This window comes from Patiria miniata, unplaced genomic scaffold (assembly GCF_015706575.1).
Source record: "Patiria miniata isolate m_02_andy unplaced genomic scaffold, ASM1570657v1 HiC_scaffold_17, whole genome shotgun sequence".
NCBI lineage: Eukaryota > Metazoa > Echinodermata > Asteroidea > Valvatida > Asterinidae > Patiria > Patiria miniata.
The window spans coordinates 11,725,649-11,750,760 of NW_024037055.1; the positions used below are offsets into that span (position 1 = coordinate 11,725,649).

General features: G+C 40.1%; 1 protein-coding gene across 1 annotated transcript in view; it reads left to right on the forward strand.

Moving 5' to 3' along the window:
* The window catches only part of LOC119723831 (cysteine protease ATG4A-like), a 68,305-nt gene that overhangs the window by 8,940 nt on the left and 34,253 nt on the right, over nucleotides 1-25,112 (forward strand). The window contains exons 2-3 of the mRNA XM_038194709.1: nucleotides 7,515-7,685; nucleotides 10,411-10,509. Coding sequence (XP_038050637.1) covers nucleotides 7,515-7,685; nucleotides 10,411-10,509 — 270 coding nt within the window. The remainder of the gene's footprint in view (nucleotides 1-7,514; nucleotides 7,686-10,410; nucleotides 10,510-25,112) is intronic.

The window sequence follows — 25,112 nt, forward strand, 5'->3', positions numbered from 1 at the left end:
TGATGGTTGATGTTGATTGTTGATGTTGATGTTGATTGTTGATGTTGATTGTTGATGTTGCTGTTGATTGTTGATGTTGATGTTGATTGTTGATGTTAATGTTAATGTTTATTGTTGATTGTTGATGTTGATTGTTGATGTTGATGTTGAGGGTTGAGGGTTGAAAAATAGCGCGTGTAGTAATTATACAGAGGATAGTTAAAAAGAGTCGGTGAGGATCTGCACGCGCGTATGCTGCTGTACTGTACACTCAGGCCCAACACCTAACTAGAGGTTGTAGGAACAACCACACGGTGTTGGGCCATGGATTACCGCATGTTTTGCCACACACATCTACTAAAAATGCATGTTTAAATCCATGTTTGACTTTTTCAACATACCGCCAGAGGGCGCTCTAACATTTGATGACGTACAATTTTCGGTACAGTACTGCCTAGGCAGACACTCACATCGTTGAAAGCAAGTTCGCATCTTCTGCCAATTTCAAATAATAAGGCACTTCCGGTTTCGACCGGAAGGAAGGGTCACGTGATTTTGCACTTAATACCAAAAATGAAGACCCTGCAATATTGTATCGATTGCCATAAAAAAACAAAATCAAATCTGTAGCAGTTGATTTTATATTGATTTTCAAAGATTAAATCTAGAAATCTTTGATTGCTTGTAATATGATACTTGATGACATCATTGTGACGTTATTACCAGAAAGTTCAAGAGCTATTTTAACTGTGCTATATTTAGCCAAATCTTGATTATATCTATCACGGTTGATTTTTTAGCAATTTTTGAAGGTTTAAAGGTCTTTCTATTGTAACTTCCGATCTGATGACGTAATCAATTTTTTTTTTGCGCATAGGCATGATAGGTGTTGTCTGCATTAAGGTCATCATGTACTTTAATTTTGAAGCGAATACCGCAAACCCTTCCTTGACGCGCACAGGATCAAAGGAAGAGCATGTATTATCATATCGATTCCTGCAAAATTCAAGTTCCGGTCTCTCACGGTTGATTTCTTATTGATTTTCAAAGATTAAATTTGTTATTTTTTGAAGTGACGTCACGTGACCCATGATGACGTCATGATGACGTAATTACAAAAAAGCACATCTTCAGTGGGTTGGGCATTCATGTATTGACGATTAAAATTCATATATGTTTTCATTTTGACAGACAGTTCTGGAAACGAATGTGTCTTGGAGAATAATAACAACAAGAATATTGAACTCATAGAATAACAGTAGGTGTTGGGCTCAAGCCCCAACACCTAATAATAGTAAATTCTTACAATAACAATAGGTGTTGGGCTTAAGGTCCAACACCTAACTAGAGGTCTATGCCTGTTTGATGAACAGGACATAGGCCTATGCTTTTCCGCATTTCTTTTTTTAAATATTTATATTCAAGAAATATATTTGGAAATGCAGCAAAGCATTAGGCCTATAGAAGAAAATGTTAAAAATTATAAATATAATAAAAAAAACTTTGATGATGACGTCATCATGAATTTATTTCAGATTTTGCTACTATTAACAGTATCTACCTACCCACCAAGTTTCAAGTCAATCAGATGTGTTTTGAAAAATCGGATTTTTGATGATGTCATCGTGACGTCACACATTTTTCCAAAAAAATGTGCAGATACCTATTACATAACAAACTTAATACAAAAAGAATTTTGAATTTAGCATGTTTGAAGCCATTCGGACGAATAAAAGTGTTGAAGTTTGTAAGCAGAATAAAATTGTAAATATTAAAAAAAATCGTAGAAAATCTACCGATGACGTCACGATGACGTCATTTCAGATTTTTAGTACTAGTACTATTATTTACCCACCCACCGAGTTTCATGACAATTGGACATTCCCTTATGTGTTTTTAAACATAGCATTTTTGATGACGTCATAATGACGGCACATTATTTTCACAATTTTGTGAGTATACCTGTCACCTAACAAACATAATACAAAAAGAATTTTGAATTTAGCATATTGCGTTTGTTAGATATGCCTTAAAGGTCCAAAAGTTCAAAAATCGATGTAAAATCACACAATGACATCATGATGACATCATTTCAATTTTCATCTATAACACATCCCCGTCTACCTACATACCCAGTTTCAAATCAAGTTTGCATATTGAAGATGACGTCACGTGACCCATGATGACGTCATCGTGACGTCACTCTTTGGTACTCAATGGCACTATGAGGTCTTTACATGGGACAAGTTTCATTACAATACAAGTTTGTTTTAGGTCCAAAATGCCGCGGGGAACAAAACGTGTATAAAGTCTATGGGATTTGGGATAGAACAAAAAGAGAAAAAAAGAAATAGGAAAAAAGCTTTTAAGCGGAAAAGCAACTAAATTATGAAAATTTTGGACGATTTTGGTGGGGATTCTCCAGAAAAATCGGTTGCAACGGCTGTCGTGCATGTCTTCTGTACGTATCATGAATAACCATGATGCGCATCATGCGATCACCGTAGATTTTCGGAATCTGGGTTGGGATAATAGAGGGAAAAAGGTTTTAATTGGTCGTTAACTTAGACTGATTCATTACTCTTTTATTCCTATTCGTAAATGCTCTTTTTCGTTGAAAAGCGTACTAGGAAAATCTGTTAACCTATCTGTGCTGTAAATTTTCAATTTCTGTCACTTGCTGAGGCTCCATTTCAAATTCATGAAGGGTCAATGATTGCATTATGCGACGCTCAAAATTTGTCCACACGGTCTGCGGTCTTTGAACAGCTGCAGCCAGATGCTTTATGCATAGGTCATGATAAATTACCCAGAATGCCATCCCCACTTCCTTCACAAGATTCTATGAAGCTCATCAACCCTTCCCAGCTTCCTGGTGGGTACGAGCGAACGGAGGAGTTTGTCCAAAAAAATTGCAAATTCTTTTACATACGGTTGCATTCTATGATGTCTCAGCTTCTTTCCTCCGGGTTGTTAAGTCGTCCTTATCAACATTTTTGAGAAATTTAGGCATCTTTCTGGAACCCATATGCACCCGAAAATTGTCTTTTAATGACAGCTATTTTGAATGTAAGACGTATTGACCCCAAAGCTGTGACGTTAAATTGATGCAAATCAATCTTGTCACTCAGGCCCGAGAATTGTGATACGACGGCTGTTTCATGTACAAATGGATTCGCTCAGACTGTATGGTTGCGCACTATTATATTGTACTATTATGCCATGGGACAAAATCTGTATTCCCCCATGGCCAGGGGTTGGAGGAACGCGCACGTGCCCATGGAGGTGAGGCTGGTACGCAATGGCAGCTATGCGTCACGATCGCCCTCATGTGATATAGTTACATTGGGAAAACAGTCCCCTTTATTTCTAATTCATAATACAGTTTACCTATTCCTATTGTTTCGAGAGCCTGTCACGTGGCCAGTTTTAAACAGATGATAAAGACATAGCTGGCTGGTCTCAAACAATTTTCCAGTGTCACATGAACATTGGACTCCTGAAATTCAGGGCCTTGTACCAATTTAATGGTTGAACGTTCACAGTCCTCACGTTGTCATGTGTAATACACCAGTGAGTCAGTATTTAATTGTTCTAAATTCACAACACACTCATATCACCAGAGCTGCATCTGTGCGTCGTCGCGCAGTACGCGCGCACCAAAAAAAGGAGTTGTTTGTGTCTTACTTGCGAGCTTGACAGTCCATTAAATAACAAGAGGGGTGTTTCAAAAAACGGAAAGTTGAATTGTTGAACAAAATCGTTGGAAAGTTTTAACTTCTGACTTTTGGACCGAAAAGTTTTGATTTGTTGACCGAAAAGATATGTATGAATGGAAATAAATATGTGCTTGGTCGGTATTAAACACTATTATTAAACAGCATTCCAGACTCCAACCAGTCTAAAACATAGAGTTTAACACCTCCCAAGCTTACATTTATTCCCGTAGTGAAATAATGCTCTTGTCTTGGTTACAAGTAGCCCAGGTGGACTCCCTTTCCTCCCTACGTAATGCAATGAAGACTTCGTCCAACCTGGGCTAGGTTACAAGTTGTTCGAAATGATTTGAAAAAATATGTCACTGGAGGTTACATTTTGCTTATGAAAAAAGCTTAATGACATACGAGTACATGTACATTAATTTTAGTTTGATGTTTTGACAGGATTGAACCAGTCTGCCTCATGGGAAAAAGAAATTGCATGTATCTAATTAATAACTTCATTGTTATTCTTGGGTAAACTACATGTTTGAGGCAATGACACATAACAATAAATGTATGGAAATATAAAAAAATGCCATGTAAGTCAAGAAAGTGTCATTTTGGGGGGAACAAATCATGACTTCAAAAACTCTGGAAAAAAAAGGTGCTTTTTAACCCTCCTGCTATTTAAACAGTCACAGAGAGTCAAAATTCACTTCCATTTCTCCTGCTATACTTTTACCAAAGGCTAGTCACCAGCAGTCAGATCATATGTCAAGCAAGCACTGTGACTAGTCAAACTGGGTCAATAGACAAAGCAAGCAAGTTGTCGTCACAGCTGTTTTATCACTCACCGGGAGTCAATTAAAGCACAGCTGTATCAAGCTACTTAACCAGCCCAGCCAGACATTCCTGCTTTATGTATGCTGGGAATTCTTAACTGTTGAAAACAGTCACTTGTTTGTTTGATTTTGACTGAATGTTTACATAGAAGGGGTTAATGGGTGATCACATTTTTATGAGGATCACTACTCTCGTTGCAGTTGTGTCTGGGAAGTATAGGTTTAGAGTCTTCGTCTTTGAGATTCTTGTTTTGGGTACTGAGTATAGCCTTGGTCAATGCTCTCGTCGTTATTCGTCCCGTACGCGGTCAATCGTCGGCATAATCACACGCTATGCACATGCATGTAAAAATACAGCGCGAACAGCGACCTCACGCGGCCACTATTTTTATATGCAAATCAGTTGGGGACGATCGAGAGCCTTGGTTCAATCGTCCATGTGAGGTTTTGGGGGTGGTGCTCATTATGTTAATATCCTTAGCTGACCTTAAATGTCGTTTTCTTATTGGTCGATCGTTGCGTGGAAACTTGCATAGTGAAACGTGGCACCGTACATAATCCATACACGTACACGTTGTGTGTCTCTGCACACGACACCAATGCACAAAAACCAGAGTTGTAACGAGTCACTGATTTTTGTGACTCGAGTCGAGTCGAGTCATTTTTAAGAAGTGACTCGAGTCGAGTCGAGTCATTAGGTCAACAAGGTCGAGTCGAGTCGAGTCGAGTCACAGAGTGTGGTCGAGTCGAGTCGAGTCGAGTCAAGTATTTAGCTCGAGTCAATTCGAGTCACAAATATTTGAACACTAAATTACAATAAAAAGCAACAAACACAAGAGAGAAAGAATACAAGGCACCAGTCTATTACGGAAATCCAAAGATATAAAGTATGCTGTATGGTACCCAACCACAGTTTCCATTGCTAGCTCACGTCACAGATAAGAAGATGTGAAACTTCGGTCTTATAACCGGCTTGGCTTCGGATCTAGATTTTGTTGTTCGCTGATCGCTGACAACGTTAAAACCTAATTGCATTATACAAAACTGTTTCTGATTATTTAAAGGTGGGCCCGTCCGTATCCATTTTTTGTGTGAAATCGGGACATGAATTTAGCCAGCGTTCCACCAAGAACTTCAAAATCGCCCGAAACCAATGATGAAACCACGGATTGAGAAATGCGTTTTAAGTCTGGTTCCGGGTTTAGCATTACATGCTATAGAACCACAAGGTGGGAGTCCGCGACACGGTGTATGTTTGTTGTTTCATTATGGAGGAGGAAACAGACTGCCGCTGTATATAAACGTACATTATTAGCGAACATTAACGTGACGTGAACAAAAACTGGCAACGCGAACGGCGCAGCGTAAGTCATTGCAAATATTTTTCGCAAGTAAGTTTTGCTTTTATTTTGGGACTCGAGTCTTATTAGCCTTCCTCGAGTCGAGTCGAGTCATTCTGATGAGGGACTCGAGTCGAGTCGAGTCATTTGCTCGCAGTGACTCGAGTCGAGTCGAGTCATTTACCCGTCGGGACTCGAGTCGAGTCGAGTCGCCAAAAAATGTGACTCAAGTCGGACTCGAGTCGAGTCATTGACTCGAGTCATTACAACTCTGACAAAAACTGTGGTTCCTGTCACGTCCGCAAAAGGCGAATAGCTGCAAATAATTTGATGACGTCTGGATTTACCAAGGTGTGATTGGACACTCCACATATTAGCCCCGCCTACACTTATCTGTATTCGCATACGAGGTCGCGCGCTAGAAATCCAGCGCAAAATAAAGAAAAACATAAGCTTTTGCCGACGATTGAACCAAGGCTCTCGATCGTCCCCAACTGATTTGCATAAAAAAATAGTGGCGGCATGAGGTCGCTGTTCGCGCTGTATTTTTACATGCATGTGCATAGCGCGTGAGGATATATGCCGACGATTGACCGCGTACGGGACGAATAACGATGAGAGCATTGACCAAGGCTATACTGAGTAGAGCTGGTGGTGTTTGGAATTAGTAATGCAATACAAATTTTCTGGATATATAATGAAGAGGAAAAGTCACACATGGTTGTCTCAGAAGCATCAAGAATATCAAAAAGGTTTGGTCAACAAATGTGGAGTTATAATGAAAACAATGTCCCACAGAGATAATTCCTGGATATCAATTCTGTCAACTCTGTGCTGTTAGTCTATAAACTAATGTCAAAGCATATTCACAGAAGATCCCACAGAAATTACGTGACAAGACTACACAAAGGAGGCCAACAAAATAATCTTCTGAACGTTTGGCAATATGCTTTTAAAAAAGGACATGGCAACAACTTACAATGTACATACTTTACCTTTGACAGTTTCCTCATGCTGTTCACAATAGTGCTCTTTAGTGCTCTTAAATCATTAGGGTGCAAGTCATATGCTGCTATAACAATAATTTCAAAAAATATCAAATCAAGCAAGAAATATCTACAGGGATATCTTAAGGTAACTCACGTTAGAGTTTGCATGGTTTGTCTGCCCATCTTTGGTGCAAGTTTAAACATACATATAAGAATCAAATGACCCAACCAAAAATCTTTTGGCTTAAAAATTAACATTTCTCTGCCTTAAAAAAAGAAACTTACAATCACAGATTGCATTTTGCCTGTACAAACAAGGTGCCAAAGTGACTCTGAAAATAAAAGGTTGTGTTATCCCCTTTAATGTGATACCACATTTGAAGTTGTGAAGCTTGTAGTTCTGAAGAATTCACAAATGTTCAACTTTTTAGCCATGTCCACTTTTTCGTGGCATTGCCCATCCAAATATTCTACACTACGTTATTTTCCCAACCCTTTTGTTCTTGCCCGTCAATTCTTGCAACATGAATGTTTTCCTCTCATAATGAACAAACTTGTAGCATGTCACAAATTTGTGATATACATGTAAAACATGGTCATAAAATATAGTTTGACGTCAATTTGGTATCTTTAATTTTCAGTGATGGTTTTTATTCATTACAGCATGTGTTACGTATGAAAGTGGAATGGTGTCTATTGAAGATTTTCCAACTGACAAAGGCCCTGTATGGATCATGGGCAGGAAGTATGATATGAAGAGACAACGGATGGAGGCAAAAAGAGATGTACGCTCCAGACTGTGGATGACATATCGCAAAGGATTTCCCAATATAGGTACTACAAGTACTGGTACCTGTCATATCTTTGTGTTCTTGACTGACATGTTACCCTAACCCTGTCGGACACAACACAGTAATATGTCCATAAACAGCCACATGTGAATGGAATGCCAAAGGGGTTTTTAATGTGATCATCAAATTGCTGATAGACTTTCACGCCTGGTAATAAGCTTTGCACCGGTGAAGCAAATTCATGATCAGTGATGGACTTTTGCGACCGGTGATTAACTTTGCAGTCGGTGATGGACATTCGCAATCAGTGATCAACTTTGTAACCGGTGATGGACTTTTGCGATCGGTGATCAACATGTGTGTCGCAAGGGGGTTGTCCCCCCCCCCCCCCCCCCCCCCCCCCCCGCCCTGGAAAAGCAAACCAAAATAAAACCCCAAAAAAGGAGTTTAAAAAAAGGGGGGAAAAAGAAAGAGAAGTCATATTGCTGTTAATTTAATAGGGTGGGGGGGGGGCCAAATGTCCCTGCCCCCTCGAAAAATGAAAATCGAGAATATGCTGGGAAAAGTACAGGGATTTCGGGGAAAAAAGTGCTTCGCCCCCTCTAGGAATAATCCTGGCGACGCCCATGGTGATCAACGTTGTAATTGGTGATGGTCTTTTGTGATCTGTGATCAACTTTGCAATCGGTGATGGTCTTATTTATTGTTGATGAATATTCTTGATTGGTGATCAAATTGTTCAATGGTGATGGACTTCCACAGTCGATGATCAACTTTGCAATCAGTGGTGGACTTTCATAACCATTGATCAGTTTTGCAATCGGTTTTAGGCCAAAAACAAAATAGTCGGTCTCTGGTGTCGGACGAAAGTTCCGGAATTGATGCGGCGACACCTTTTTTTTTTTTTTTTTATTTTTTTTTTTAGTCGGCTTTTTTTTTCCAAGCTTGGATTGTACAGACAAGGTGGATACTATTTTGCTTTTGTTGTGTCTTCATATACTTTGGTGACCTCCATCATTTGCCTTTGTGCAATTTCACCATTCCTTGGTGCTCTTTGGTACAACAATTTGAGGTGGTGCGGCAATAGAGATCGTTGTTGTAGCTACCGCGGAAAATTTGAAACAAAAAAAATTGACCCGCATGATTAAAATCGACGCGCGCGCTGACCGGAGACCGACTATTTTTGGGGGCCTTAAATGTTGCTTTTAATTATTAGCACTCATCACACTGGTCATCCACTGATTTGTTAGAAATTATATATGCAATGAAGAGTCCATTTCTAAAACTTTGTATTAGTTGTCAATATTTGTTAAAGTAGTTATTGTTACCATTGAAAATGTGCCAACATTTATTTAGCGCTTCTTGTTTTTCATTCTTTTTGCTCAAGTATTATAACTGTTTTTAATTTCACTTCATAAATTGATAGTTGAAAAACCTGTGATTATTCTTTAGTTGATTTCAAAGTTTGGTTTTAGGGGATGATTAATTTACAGATTGATTTCTAAAAAAAAATTAAAAAAATATTTTTTTAAGTTGATGGGTGAAGTGCAGAAACGAATTCACAGAAAATATGCTCTGATAGCCTCCTTAAAATATATTGTAAATACATGTGATTCTGCATACTATAACCAGCTTAGCTTATCACCAGCAGCGGCAACCAGCAAGCAAAATCAACAAAAAGCCTAGAAAGACACCAGCCGCCCCCAAAATACCACAACAAATAAAGGAAAGGGTTTTTTTGATGGGGATATTTTCATCCACTATTTTTGTGAAAGTCCATCAGTGATAGCAAAGTTGATCATTGACTGTGAAAGCGCATCACCAATTGCAAAGTTGATCAGCGATTGCAAAAGACCATCACCGATTGCAAAGTTGATTAATGATTGCAGAAGTCCATCACCAATTTCACCGTTGATCAAGGGTCATGAAAGTCCATCACCGATTGCAAAGTTTATCATCGACTGTGAAAGTTCATCACCAATATGATCACCATCACCGAATAAAAAGACACTCACCAATTTTGAATATATGCATCACCGGTGCAAAGTTGATCACCAGTCGTGAAAGTCCATTACAGATGATGAATATGCATCACTGCTTGCTAAAGTGCATCACCGATTCGATGATCGCATTACATGCCTCTTTAGCATTCCATACACTAAGACAATGAAAGCTAATCCCATTTAACAATCAAACACTAATTGGATCATACTGCAGTTGGTGACCAAAACTCTGAGGAATTTTGGCCTAGAAGTTTTTGACCTGATGGATCTTGCTACACTGGGAAGGCTTGTCATTTTGACAAGTGTTGTCAGCATACCTTGTGCCCATGGGTATGATCGTGCTGTGCCATGTTGGTTCCTACCAGGCCTTGCGTGATCTTATTAGCCCTTGGTATTGTGGTCACAATTGTGTCCCATGCTTATGCCTACCGGTGGCATCAGCAAGTGTTAATGATATTGGCATTTGTGCCCCAATCATTGTTAATGGGCTATTAGGCATGAACCCTGGATTTGAATAAAACAAGAGAATGAAAGGTTAAGGTAATTACAGGGGGAAAAAGTTCAGAACTTTCCCCCGTTTATTGAGAATTAGTTGCTTATCAACTCCAATCAAAATAGAGGTATGTTTTTAGATATATACATTTGTGATCTCAATTTTGTGTTTGTACTGGTATGCATGCTGTATAACTCAGTCGTTGGATCTAAAATCTTGGCTTAGTGGGGCATTTGTGTTTGTCAACACATCATTCTTTCTTTGTTTTGAAGGTGGAACAGGCCCCACGACAGATCAGGGCTGGGGCTGTATGTTACGATGTGGCCAAATGATGCTAGCTCAAGCACTTATCTGCAGACATCTTGGGAGAGGTACGTTGGTACAAGTTGCAACAATAATACAATCCAACACTACCCTAGTTGGGAGTTATCCTCGCTGCATTTTGCCATCTTTTCATGTCCCAATATAAATGTCCAATCCCTGTGCGAAAGGAATAATTTAAGTATGCAAGAAAGTTTTGTAAGATTTTTAAAAGTTTGGCAATCAACAATATTTAGGATTGAATTGTACATAGATTTTGTTGACTTTACTATCTACAGAGAATTACGAATCCAATTTGGTTGAACTTTGTACGAATGCACAAGGTACATGTAGATGTGTACAGGTATGTAAAAAATGGTGGTGTATAGATTTTCTCGATCAATTTCAGCAAATTAGCAGCCAATTTAAGTTTTGCGCGTTTAAGTTAAAGTGATTTGCCTCTTCAGTTTTTACTGTTTTTCATATTCAGAATTCAATTTTGTTTTGAGGCATTCAAATTCCTTTACGAATGTGTTCAATTTTGTCATTCCTGTTTGTCACACACAATCATTCAATTTAGCAAAGTTGGTTGGACTGGAAATTTTGTCTGATTTATTTTTTTGTTTTTGTTTTTATCCCCCTGGCTGTAAGCTGGAGGGGGATATTGTGATAGCGTATTCCTTCTGTTTGTATGTCTGTGCGTATGTCTGCATTTGTTTGCGATGTAAATCGAGGACACACACGTGCAACATCATTGGTGAATTGAGGACAGGAACCAAATCGAGGACGACCTCAATTTAATAGAAACCGTGTACAAACCAATGAGAGCTGTTGCGAAAAAGTTAGGCGTACAAAGAAAAGGGAAGAGGAAAAAAAGAAAATCTTCGATTCACACCATAAACAAACATGGGTGTACATGTTCATCTTTTCAAACCGTGGACGAAAAATACCAGAGAAGCATACGTCTGCGATTGGGGTCGTGTACTAAACATATGGAAGTCTTCCTAAAATGTTGGTACAAACAAAAGAGGGACAATATAGGACGTCCACGATCGACGGTGAACACACGTTTGGGTGAACGTATAAACACTGCCTTATGGGGTGCCGGAACAATGGGAGGTACCCCACAAGGAATGCCCACCGACTTGCGGGGTACCGTTTTGGTACCCCACAAGTATTGATGTGCAAACCCGACCCGAAACCGAAACCGACCCGACCCGAAACCGACTTCGGGTCCCGAAACCGACTTCGGGTCGGGTCGGGTCGATTTGTCCATCTTTTCGGTCGGGTCGGGTCGGTTTCGGTTTTGCATTTTCATTTTCAGGTCGGGTCGGGTCGGTTTAGCCATCTTTTGAAAACCCCGAAATAAACCGAAATAAATCGAAACAGTTGAGAAATTTAGGTGATACAATATTATTGACAGTCACTGTGACCGCAGCCCATTGTGTGGTGTGGCCACCGAGTGCACTATCAAGTTCCCACTGTATTAATTTCTCCAGTCGGATGGGACTGACAGTGAAATAGATACATAGTAACAGTTTTCATGATACCGCGTGATGATACCATGCATTTGTTCAGTAAGCGGAGTTACTCTCGATCAACCCACTGAGTATGACAGAGAGCTCTGGAGAGACATGGTTTTGCAAACAAATTCATGCCACGTGGGTAAGGGCAGGCACAAAAAAAAGGGATCACTTTGTCAAAGCAAGGGTATTCGGGGGTTTTTTCGGGTCGGGTCGGTTCGGGTCGGTTTTACCTTATTTTTTGTCGGGTCGGGTTAGGTCGGTTTGAGGGAGTAAAGATCGGTTTTGGTTTGGATTCGGTTTATAATCTCTAATGTTTCGGGTCGGTTTGGCCTCGTCCACATCATTACCCACAAGTTTTTCACAAAATGGATATATGGATTTTACTCAAAAACTAGGAATTTCCAAGGTGGGTTGATCCATTGTAAATGGAAGAGTTTTAGAAAAAGGGATATAAGTCCGAATTGCAGCCCAGGAAATTCATTCTTGTTAAAATAATAACATTTTGAAATAAGTGTGCGACATTGCAAAATTCTATGCCTGTGCAAGGGTGTGTGAGTGCGTGTGTGTGTGTTATGTATTGGTTAGGTTAACTCTTGTCAGCACGATAACTTGAGAAATACTTTACTTAGGCCAAACAAAAAAAATGGTGTGTTTACGGTAACGGTCTGAAAAAAATCCAGGTAGGTAGGGAAATAATTTTATTTTGTATTTTTTTTTTTTTTATTTCAGTTCTGCAGGCTCATGCGTGTTCTTTCGCTACTCAATCGATACATTTCATTCCAAATTAATTCGTACCGTCCCAGGGTTCTCCCCAGGATTTTTTCAAACCTGTGGGGGAAGTTTTGCTGTGATTCAACAACCTGCGAAGCCATGGCGTGGGGTTCGGGGCCCGCTTTTTAAAAGTCCTGAAAATTTTTGATAGAAGATCTTGTAGACCCCTATTTTTGTAATTAAAGAAAAAAATCAAAATTACATTAAAAAGTAAGTTTCAAATTAAGAAATTAAGGTGAAGAAAAAAATCATTTTGCTTCCGATTACATGCCTTTCAAAATAGCGTCAATAGGTCGGAAAAATTATTTCGCCAATTTTTTTGGGGTGCTGATTAATGGAGCATCATAGAGCAAGGAATCATGTTTATTTTGTGCCTGGATTATTTTCATTTGCGCCACGAAAATTGTCAAGACTGGCCATCAAAAGTGATTAAAACTTGCCTCACCTAATAAAAAATATTTTTAAAGGTGGGTGATTCCACTTTATGCTTAACATACATCACGGCCGCTGGCGCCGCCGACATTCAGTCTGGCCGGCCGTACATCGCGCCATGCACACGGCGCAGTGTCAGTGTGCATTACTGCACTGTGTACGGCCCATCCCACGTGGCCGAAAATCTTGCACTACTGCAGAAACACGTTACGATGTTACGCCACAAGTTCGAGCTTTGCAATCTCGTCATTTTAATGGAAAACACATACATAGAAAATAAAGATCACGTTCTGTGAATTAATTCGCAGAAATTCTCTTTCTCCACCGATGTTTGTTTGGTATTTTACGATCCAACTTCAGCCGACGGCTCAACATCATTGTGCTACAATGTTTGTACAGGCAGTAGTCACTGGTTCCGGTCCTTCATTATAGTATTGATTCCGTTAGTACGCGAAGGGACCAGTGTACCATGCTGTATGCGCTGCATGCCTGTCAGCTGGCGGTCGACAGAACCCGTCATCGTGTGCATTTTGATCACACATGCATCAGAAAAACAGGATTTTTGTCAAGATTTTGCATGTCAAGATGAAATAATTGGGTATGTAACAATTATATTGTGCATTTTAATGGCGTGAATAATAATTATATTGTGCGTAACGGGGGCTGAAAAATGTGATCGGCATTTTTGTCGGGCCGATTCGCAGTACGCACGTTTGTACGTGGGGAGAACCATGCCATCCGTCGGCCAGGCGCACCAGTTCACCCCGATGCGTTTGTGCAAAGATAATCGTACTTCATGTAGTTTGAGAATTCAAGTTTTGAGATCGTCGCGATTTTCGCACGTTTAACACAGGTATCTTTGTGTCAAATCATGGTCAGTTTCAAGTGTGGAAAATGGTCTATGTTCATGGCAAATAATTAAAAGTACTTGAAATTTTTGAAATTTGTTCATTAAAAATGATCAATATCAACCTTCAAAATGGCAATAAAGAGTTTGAGGTCGGCAATTTGGCCGAAAAAATTCCAGGTCGGTCGGGTTACCGTAAACACACCATTTTTTTTGTTTGGCCTTAGGAATGTAAAGTTTGGTTTGTGGGTTGTTCTTGATAGTCTTAACAAGCCTATAGATTTTGGGGCCATCAAGTCAAAGGTGAAGGGCACTATTGCTAACACAATAGAAATCTTGTCAACGTGATAACTTGAGAAATACTTTACTTTAAAAGGAACTTGAAATTTGGTTTGTGGGTTGTTCTTGGTAGTCTTAAGAAACCTATGGAGTACCAAAGTGTGACGTCATTTAGAACCAAAAGTGTAGTGCAAACAAATGGTGTACGCACGCATGTTGGTTCACGGGCTGAATCACGCGCTAATGTCTTTTACACACATTTTGTGCGCGTGACGTATTCACTTCGGAACTCCAAATGGAAATTTGGTTGATGGGTTGTTGATAGTCTTTAGAAACCTATTGATTTTGGGGCCGACAGGTCAAAGGTCAAGGTCACTATTGCTGAAACAATAGAAAACTTGTCAATGCAATGACTTGAGAAATACTTTACTTAGGGAATAGAAATTTGGTTTGAGGGTTGTTGAAAGTCTTAAGGGGCCTATTGATTTTGGGACCGACAGGTCAAGGGTCAAGGTCACTATTCTAAAACAATAGACATCTTCCATTTTGGTTAGGGACACTGATTTTATTTTTAAAAAAACTGCCAGCATAGCAGGGGCATTGCGCAAGTCTCACTTGCAGTATTTTTGTAATAGTTGCAGAAAAACCTTTCGTTTTGTCTCACTTGTGCTGATATTTGGCTTTTCTGCATTGTTGGCTATGTTGTACTTCACACAAAAAAATACCGATGATGTAATTACAGGTAAGAGCCCCCTCTAGCGGCAGGTTGAAAAACGTTTAAAACCAATAATGATTTTTTGTGTCTGGGGAAGTTTTCTGAAATCACTTTATAGTGATGTACATTGTACATGTATATAAGCAGCTTCATGCTAAGTAAAGTTGAGTGGGAGAAAGATTGATGACGTCACCAGACCGGAAGCTTTTTGTTTTTTGTTTGTTTGTTTGTTTTGTTTTTTTTTATACCCGTATAACACTGACATGTGTGTGCTTTTTGTAATTTGTATTCTTTGTATTTTGACCACACCAGGCGCGGTTCTCCGGGGGGGGGGGGGGGGGGGGGGGGGGGGGGGGGGGGGGGGGGGGGGGGGGGGGGGGGTGGGGGGGGGGGGGGGGGGGGGGGTCTAGCCCCCCAAATAAATTCTGTAAAAAGATTTTTGCTTTAGCAAAAAGAAGATTGTGATGTACATGCGAAAGACTCCCCCTAAAGAAATAGTCCTGACAAGGTTGCATTTGTAGTTAATAAAGTGTGAATGATTTTAGGATTTCATTGGTGCTCCCCATTGAAAATAGCATTTGTAGTTCAAATAGTGTGCCCCCCCCCCCCCCCCCCCCCCCCCCCCACCTATTGATTTTCGGAGCCTAAGTGTCTGGAGAAAATTACCGTCTACATTTCAGCACGCCTCCCTGAAAAAAATTCTGGATCCACCCTGCTAGCCCCCCAAAAATATTGGTTCTAGAACCGCGCCTGGACCACACTGCCGAATTCTCACACAGTGAGAATTGGCAGCTGGGCTGGCAGGTTGGCAGGAATAAATCGGCAGTCATTGAGGCAAGGAAGCTAACTATTCTCAAAGCGTCACCAGACCGGAAGTTAAAATAACAAGACCTTTGAACATTACAAAATTACTGAAAATCAACGGCGAGAGATGTAATCCAGATTTTTTCTTCAAATAGCACAGTTAATTGAACTCTCAAGCTTTCTGTGAATGACGTCATGATGATGTCATCAAAAATCGGATTACAAGCAATCAAAGATTTCTAGATTTTATCTTTGAAAATTAACTAAGACATCTGATTACAATAATCCAGTGTCTTAATTTTTTATATTACGTGTGTTCACGACCATTATGTCCGTTTGGTCGATAACGTCCGACAACAGATTTTGACGAGCGATGCCCGATTGTGTCCGACCCATTATGTCCGACAGCCGATTATGTCCGACCCATTGTGTCCGACAGCCGATTATGTCCAAACCATTATGTCCGACAACCGATTATGTCCGACCCATTATGCCCGACAGCCGATTATGTCCGACCCATTGTGTCTGAAGGCCGATTATGTCCGACCCATTGTGTCCGACAGCCGATTATGTCCGACCCATTATGTCCGACAACCGATTATGTCCGACCCATTATGCCCGACGGCCGATTATGTCCGACCCATTGTGTCTGAAGGCTGATTATGTCCGACCCATTGTGTCCGACAGCCGATTATGTCTGACCCATTGTGTCTGATGGACGATTATGTCCGACCCACATGTCCGACGGTCGATCAAGGATTTTGTTTAATTTGCATGTAGGTCTACATTGCTGATAATGTGGAAGACAAATCTTATCTTTACCCCGTAATGTGACAATGCGGCCGTATGTAGAAGCACTCACTCATAAAAGTGATTTTCCATGACCCAATTTTGTCCGGTAAACTCTGAAAGCTTGTTGTCATAATATGTCCTCTATTTTGGGCTCTAATTACTCTCATAAGTGTTTTTTTTTCAATGTTCTTATTTTGTTTTGCATTCTATGAAGGAATCTCTGCATACAGTGCAATTGCCTCACTGAGTGCAATTGCAACAATTATCGGAATCAGGACCCTGTTAATGTTATAAAGGGCGGTGGGTAAAAGTGAAAAAAAAATCCAGTGAAGCAACGCTCGAATGAGGGCGCCCTATCCCCAGGGCGTGCCGAGGACTGCAGGGTACACTACACGCCTGTAAATAGGCAAAAAATCCGTCCGCCGAGCTCATCAATACAAGTTATACCCTCAAAATATTCTATATTAGAGAGTTTTGAGAGCCATAAAATTGGGGAATTAAAGAGATATGGTAATGAACCTCTGGCCCGGACTTAGGGCTTCCAATTCTGAGCATTTTGGATGCTATTGGGCTCGAAAGTGGCGTTCTTTTGCCATGTTGTGGAGGGATCGTTTTTCAAGATGGCTACTTTTCCGCTTTGGAGAAAATAGGGGTCGTGTCCTTTGGGTGAGAATATCTCGAAAAGTCAATGGTCAACCCTCCAAAAAATGAAAAGAAAACAAAGATGACACATTGATCATCATTTTTCTGTGAGAGTTCTGAGTATTTTTAAAAGAATTTTGAAGCATGCGCATTTAGCACAAGTGTCTATGGGATTTTAACCAGAGGCAAGCTTTTTATACCACAAAGTCGGTCCTACATGGATAATTGCATTGTATGGCGCAATACATGTGCATTATGATGAATAACACAACTCAGTGGAAGGAGTCATTGATCTAGTCTACAAGATACTACATGAAATGTCATTGCTTTTCTTTTCATTCAATATTTGTGTAATTTTGTTCCCTTAAATAGGTTTTTACAGTAATTTAGGGAATTTTTCTTTTGTAGTATGGAAATGTTGTTTTGAAAATTTTGTTTCTCAAAGGAAAAAAAAATATCGATGAAGGTAATATCACTTCAATTGTGCATAATAGTAGTAAAGATCTGGCGATTTTTCCTTTAAACGGAGGGGCACAATTTTCAAAGTGAGAGACCTTAAATTAGAGATAATCTTTAAAAATGATAAGGGTACAATAAAAAAAATTTACGTATTGTAAGGTTGTGCGTTAACCTTTTTTTTTTAATGGATATGACCTTTTATCAGGAGTGAGGATTTGTATTGGAATATACAGAGGTGAAGGGAAACTATAGTGGCGAAAATGTGTAGGTACACGTTGACCTTTGGGCTATTTTTGCCCTGCTGGTAGCTACTTCGGGGCAACCTTATGACCCAAAATTAATATGGACAGTCCCACTCAAAATATTAAAGCTACTGACGACTTTGGGTATTCTGAATATTGATAACAGTAGTAATTGTATTTTAAATATTGATAACAGAAATAATAAAACGCAATTGACACATTTTTAAATTAAATCGGCTTTTTAATCCTTGCCAATAAGATCAAGAGTAAATATACAAATCATTCACTATAAATATCACTATCATCAACATCCACATTATCATCGCTGTATCATAATCGGGGTAGGGTACACGTCACAAAATGGCAGAAATCAGTCGTCCACTTTGCACAAAAAAACCCGATTTCTTTTTTGAATCGTACGTGGTGCTGGTTCCGACGCGGCGAAGCTAAAAGAAAGTTGTTTAATAAGTACGCGATCGCCTGCCGCAAGAGGGCGCTGCCTACGGCACGCAAAAAAAAAATCCAAATTATCACCAAACACAGAGGGCTACAACGCTATGTCAATAGAGATATTTGTTGTCTAATATTCTAAAAGAGATGTCTCTATCTCGCAAATAGAGGTCTTTTTTGTTTCTGGTCTCCGATGCTGTTTCAAGTGTACATCATTTGACACGTCTGGAAATAGATAGTTTATTAAAAAAAATGAGATATTATTATTAGATGATTTGATTTCGGGTATTGCATTTTACATTTGCGCGTCATCATGTCAAGATGAATCACTTTTACCCACGAACTGTGGGGAAAACAAGTGGGTAGAAATGAGGGGCAGACAGACAATTCAGGCAATTTGGATGATTCAGCTAATTTGTTATAGATTTGGGCACAGCTTTCCGCCGCCTTTACAAAGAACATAACACCATAAAAAAAAAGGGCAAACATATACTCGAATCATACGCAATACAAAACTACTGACCAGACAAACTAACAATTTCAAATGTCTCGCGCTGCAAATTTGTCCACAATCTCCCACAATGCATTAAGCAAAATGAATTCTCTGTGGCAAACTCTTCGTGGCGCCCTGCAATGTGAATCGCCCGATTGACCTATTGCCGTTTGCAAGTTAGCCACGCCCCTTAAACAACCCTATGGAATTTTGTACGTCAACTTTTGTTTGACTCAGATTCTGCGTGGGGATATTTTCAGAATTTTTCACGGTAATTTTGCGCGCGCACTGCAGTAACAATCCAAAGATAACTTAATAATGTCAGTACACAACCGAATGAATCCGGAGTAATCGACCATCTAAATACAATAGGTTGGACGTATCCCATCGTCGGACACAATGGGTCGGACATAATCGCCGTCGGACATAATGGGTCGGCAATAATCGGCCGTCGGACAATGGGTCGGACATAATCGACCGTCGGACACAATGGGTCGGACAAAATCGGCCGGTCAGACACAATGGGTCGGACATAATCGGCCATCGAACACAATGGGTCGGACATAATCGGTTGTCGGACATAATGGGTCGAACATAATCGGCCATCGAACACAATGGGTCGGACATAATCGGTTGTCAGACACAATGGGTCGGACATAATCGGCCATCGAACACAATGGGTCGAACATAATCGGCTGTCGGACACAATGGGTCGGACACAATCAGCTATCGGACACAATGGGTCGGACATAATCGGCTGTCGGACACAATGGGTTGGACATAATCGGCTGTCGGACATAATGGGTTGGACACAATCGGGCGTCGCTCGTCAAAATCTGTTGTCGGACGTTATCGACCAAACGGACATAATGGTCATGAACATACGTGTAAAGTCATGTGACCCTTCCTTCCAGTCCAAACCGGAAGTGCTTTATAATTTAAAATTGTAAAAAGACTTACATTCAATGATGTCAGTCTGTGGCCAGGGTGGGCTTTTCAAAAATGTGATCAGTGACGTCATGCATTTTTCCCACACACTCTGTTGGCAGGTGGTCTTGTGACGTAGTCTTAAAGGTGCATATTTTAAAAATACACATCTAAAGAAAAATAGGTCCGATTCGATTGCAGCGTTGTACATGCAAAGTCAGGGACGTGTTGTTGATAAAAAATAATCATATTGCGGAAAAACCTTACGTTCTGTTTAGTCCAGTGCTAGTGGCGAATAAGGAAAACATTGTGACTCGGGATTAAAGCACCAAATTTGGTACACTTACTGTATAGGTCCCAAGAAGTCATTCTAGAAGGGGTGCCCCGTTTTGGCGGCCTGGGTCAAGGCCAGGCCAAGGTCAAAGTTCACATGGTGCATTATATTGTACATAGTTGTAAATTTCCACAAAAGTCTGAAATTTTAAATTCTGAATATCTTAATTACAATTTTAGTTTGATTTAAAGCTGATTATGTCTGCACATGTATGTATTGAATCACATTTAACTCACAAGGCATGAAAGAATATGGTAAGTTTCTGGTATTCCATTCTGTTTTTCTTCTGAAAATCTATTGGTTGTTCAAGCTCACATGGGACACAGACGCACTACATTTTCCGTGTTCCGCGAGCGCGAGCGCGATAACGAATTTATCTTCAAGCAAACTTGACGTACAGTAAAGTTGGAACACGCAAGCTGTGTGACCTACGCGCAACTTTTGAATTCACAGTGAATTGTGCAGCACTAATCGCATCACGTAGGTTTAGAATAGCGCAATACGCGGAGTGCGGTATGGACCGTGGCCGTGCGGTATGGTTATATGTAGCACGGCTTGTTGCCATGGATTGACCGATCAGGATCGAGGAATCAAGTTTGCTTGAACATAAATATAAATATATATATAAGTATATATGAACTCAACAACTTTTTGGACTGGAGCCAATTGCTGGAGAAAAGCCAACTAATCTGTAGGTTGCTGAGATTTATGATGACATAAAGCTATTGATGAGGAATGATTGTAATCGTGCAGTGCGTTCTCTTGAGTTTAAAGGCCAGAGAATTATGAATATAATGTTAATCAGAAAATAAACCCTTATGAAAAGAACATGACAGTTTAAGAGCTTAGTATGCAGTAATGACATTTCTTGACATCCAAATAAATGCATTTATCTTCAAGTAAACTTGAATGCTCGATCCTGATTGGTCGATCTATGGCAACAAGCTGTGCTATATATAACCATGTAGCACAGCCACGGTCCATACCACACTCAGCGTGTTGCGCTATTCCAAGATGTGCGCGCCATTCCGTACAAACACGCACATGTATATGATAAGCGCTGAAGTTTGTGTATGTACAGCGTGCGTTTCATCTTTATTGTGCGTCCAGTTTGCTTGAAGATAAATTCATTATCACGCTCGCGCTCGTGGAACACGGAAAATGGTAACAGTTTTCATTGTAACCTATAGTATACCTTCCACACTGATATTCAAACACAGGTAACTACCGGTAGTAGCAATAGGACCAAGCTATTAAATACGTACTGGACCAAGATTAGAATACTGGAAACTGATTGTACGCCTTCATGCCTTGTGAGTTAAATGTGATGGGAATACATTCATACACGTTATGCAGACATAATGACAACTTTAAAACCATCATTTGAAGCAAACTGAGGCTTAATTAAGATAATTAATAAACCATAACTAATAAATAAAAGAATGGAAGAGCATTATTTATACTTTTAATTATTCACGTTCAAATGAAATAATGAAAAAATAACAAAGCTTTTTTTTTCTATCACATTAACATAACGGAAGGCAAACTTTCTAAAAAGTGCTTGACTCAGCAATTTTGGAAATGGCATGAAGTCACTGTTTTGTAGGGCCAAGATGTTTTTGATGGAACTTTTTCTGAAATGTTAGGTCTTATAGACCTAATTGTCAGACATCCTTTTATGCTATTCCAAATTTAAAATTTCAGACTTTTGTGGAAATTTACCACAACTATATATAATATATAATACACCGTGTGACCTTTGACCTTGGCCTGGCCTTGACCTAGGCCGCCAAAACCGGGCACCCCCTCTAGAATGACTTCTTGGGACCTATACAGTATGTGTACCAAATTAGCTCTAAGCCACCGGACTAGTTGCAAACGGTCATACCGGTAGATCTCCAGTTTTTCTTTCTTTCTTCTCTTTGTGCCACAAATCCCATAGTAGTGGGGCAGCTACATTGTAAGGTCCACAATTTGAAGATTTTTTGCACTTTTTGATAAAAGCATGAAATTTCACCAATGTTTCTATGTACCATGGGCTTTGATATTTGATGTGGGGACAAGTTATATCTGACCTCTGATGACCTCTAGAGGTCAATGAACTTTTTCAACAGATTTTTCTCAATATGGACTGATTTTTCACTGAATGTAATGATAAATTCCTCTGGTAACACTTCATTTAAAGTGGAATCGCACCACAATACATTTTTGATAATTGCACTTGACCTTCAATTACCTTTATCCCTACAGGGGGCGGGGTAAGTCGCCCTTTTTTCTTTGCTATCATCAGAGTAGATTGTTCACACACGACAAAACTCCTCAACGTTCATGCACTGATAGCAATCTTTTATTCCAGAATTGCACCACATTGCATTTCATATCATTACACTTGACCTTTGATGACCTATCCCCATTGGGGGTGGGGCAAGCCCCCCATTTTTCTCTTCTGTTATCACAACCCAGTTTGTCCCATATACCATAACAATTATGATGGATCCAGACTAAAGTAAACCCAGTTGGTCAACACGCTTTAAGGTGGCAGCTCTGCCAGTCGACTATCCAGTTGAGGGCTAACAACGACACCAACAAGACGAACAAATAACCGGACTGACCAAAATCAGAATCTTATGAACATTTGGACATCTTTGACCATGAGAAATGGACTTCATATCAAGAGGTACAGTGGAACGCCGCTATATCAAACACCGCTATAACGAACATTCGGCTGTACCGAACATCATCCTTGGCTCCCAATTTTTGTGTACAAAACCTACCAAACATTGTTGTTGAAAAAATTCAGCAGGTTTAAAAAAAAACGAAAAACCTACCGGTTACAATGTATATTAAATGCTGTTTGGGCCATTTTTTTTATTTCGAACGTCATAAACATTGTGTTTGAATGTTGAAGGGAAAAGCTGCCAGTTTTGTAACGACTCGGCGTGCAGCTGCGGGGTGTGAGAAATGCCAGTTCACTATTTGTCAAAAGAGGGCGCCGCTGATGTGAAATCCTGTGGTGAAAACCACCATAGTAGGGTTTTGTGCTCAAAGGTTCGATTTTGAAAAATAAAGTAAAAATAAAAACAAAAAATAGAAAACATTCCTTCATCCCAGCCAATCTGCTACCTTTTCCCGACTCCTCTCTTTTTCTTCGTGTTGTTTTGTTTATTGTGCAGATTTGATTAAGTTCTCCATTTGTAATTTTACTTAATACAACTTTCCAACCACAATCTTCAAAAATAAAGCCTTATATAATTATAAATAAACAACTTTTTATAATAATGAAAATATTACTTAAAATTAAATTTAAAAGTAAAGTTTAAGAAACAGTTTCGTACATCGAAACGGCAAAAAAGGGGGAAATGAATAAACACTTAACAAATCTAGTAAAAGCGGCGTTCCACTGTATTTAATAAATCTGCGGAAGGGTTTCCGCATCGCTATGTGGAATGTACAAACTCTTCTTCGTCCTATCTCAGCTACCCTCCTGTCACGGGAGTTGGCATCCTTCAATAATAGTTTGGCTGGTCTCTGTGAGTCACGCTGCCCAGACAATGTTGAAACCACTGCGGGCGACCACTAGTTTCATCAGGAGTGGCCCAAAATGATAGGTGAGGCTTATACGATGTTACCCTGGCCATACTCAAGACCATTCATTTAAGTCGCTTATCTGCTGGACTCCAATAAGTGACCGACTGCTCACTGCATGCCCGCTTTTTTCATCGTCACAGCAAGCTGACAGTCATTGTAGCCTATGCACCAACCAATGTTGCAGATGAAACATCAAAGACACCTTCTTCGATCAACTCCATGCTCTTGCCCAGCAAGCTCCACCACATGACATCACAGTAATTCTCACAGATGCTAATACCACCATCTCCTCCACCTCCCGTGACCCTACCATGACCACCACTGTTACTAGCACAACCTTCATTGACTCTACCACCAATGACAATGGTGACCTTCTACTACCCTTTTGTAGATCCATCAACCTCTACATTGCGGAAACCTGATTTGCATCGAAAGCAAATCCACCACTGGACATGGTATAGCCCTGATGGTTTGACATGGAAGGCTATTGATTATCATTATCTCCCGCCTTTGGCGATCTCTTAATTATTACAAAGTGTCATGTCTACAAGGGTGCACAGCTCAGCAGCACAGAGTACCACCTGCTAGCTGCACAGCTTACCCTGAAACTGAATTCTGACTTATCTGCAAAGAATCAGCCCCGCTTAGACCCATCTTGCTTCCTTGACCTTGAACTCAGATCTGTATTCTCCAGTGTTGTCTCCAACCAATTCAGTTTCTTATATAAGATTTTAGGCTTTGCATGGTGGGGTATCGGTATCGTTTTGGTTTGCGGTAACACCTTGTGGTAATAACTACTGCTTAGAAGATATTTAGTTCTGAAAAGAACTTGTCCTGCTTATTATCAACTTTCGCCAAGTAGTTTTAGTTCTGATAAAAACAGTCCTGCTTTAAGTTCTAAAAGAACTTGTCTTTGGTCTTTGTTCATTTTCTTGACGGAAGAAAACTTCACCAACTGGTAGCACTTCAAATAGGAAATCTGCAAGACAGCCACAGATACCATAGGACGCCCATGATCGCTCCCTAAAAAAAACATGGATCTTGCAAACATCGCTCTAGATCATTGAGCTCGCCATCGTGGCGACCTAGAAGAGAACCGCCACCTAGACGGCATACAAAATGAAATAAATCTATTGTAGATGACCGAGAGAAGTACTGGGAAGAGGAAGCCAGACATCGAAAAACAGCTGCACGGAACCACAGTCAAAGCTGGACCACAGCACAAGAACTCATAAATCAAGGACAGCAATGGATCCATCCTCTCCAGTGAAGCTGACTGTCTGGAGCGCTGGAAGGAGCATTTCAGCTCCTGAACCATACTCCAGTACCCCCAGACCCAACATTGACTACCACAGCAGACAGCACAATGTCAT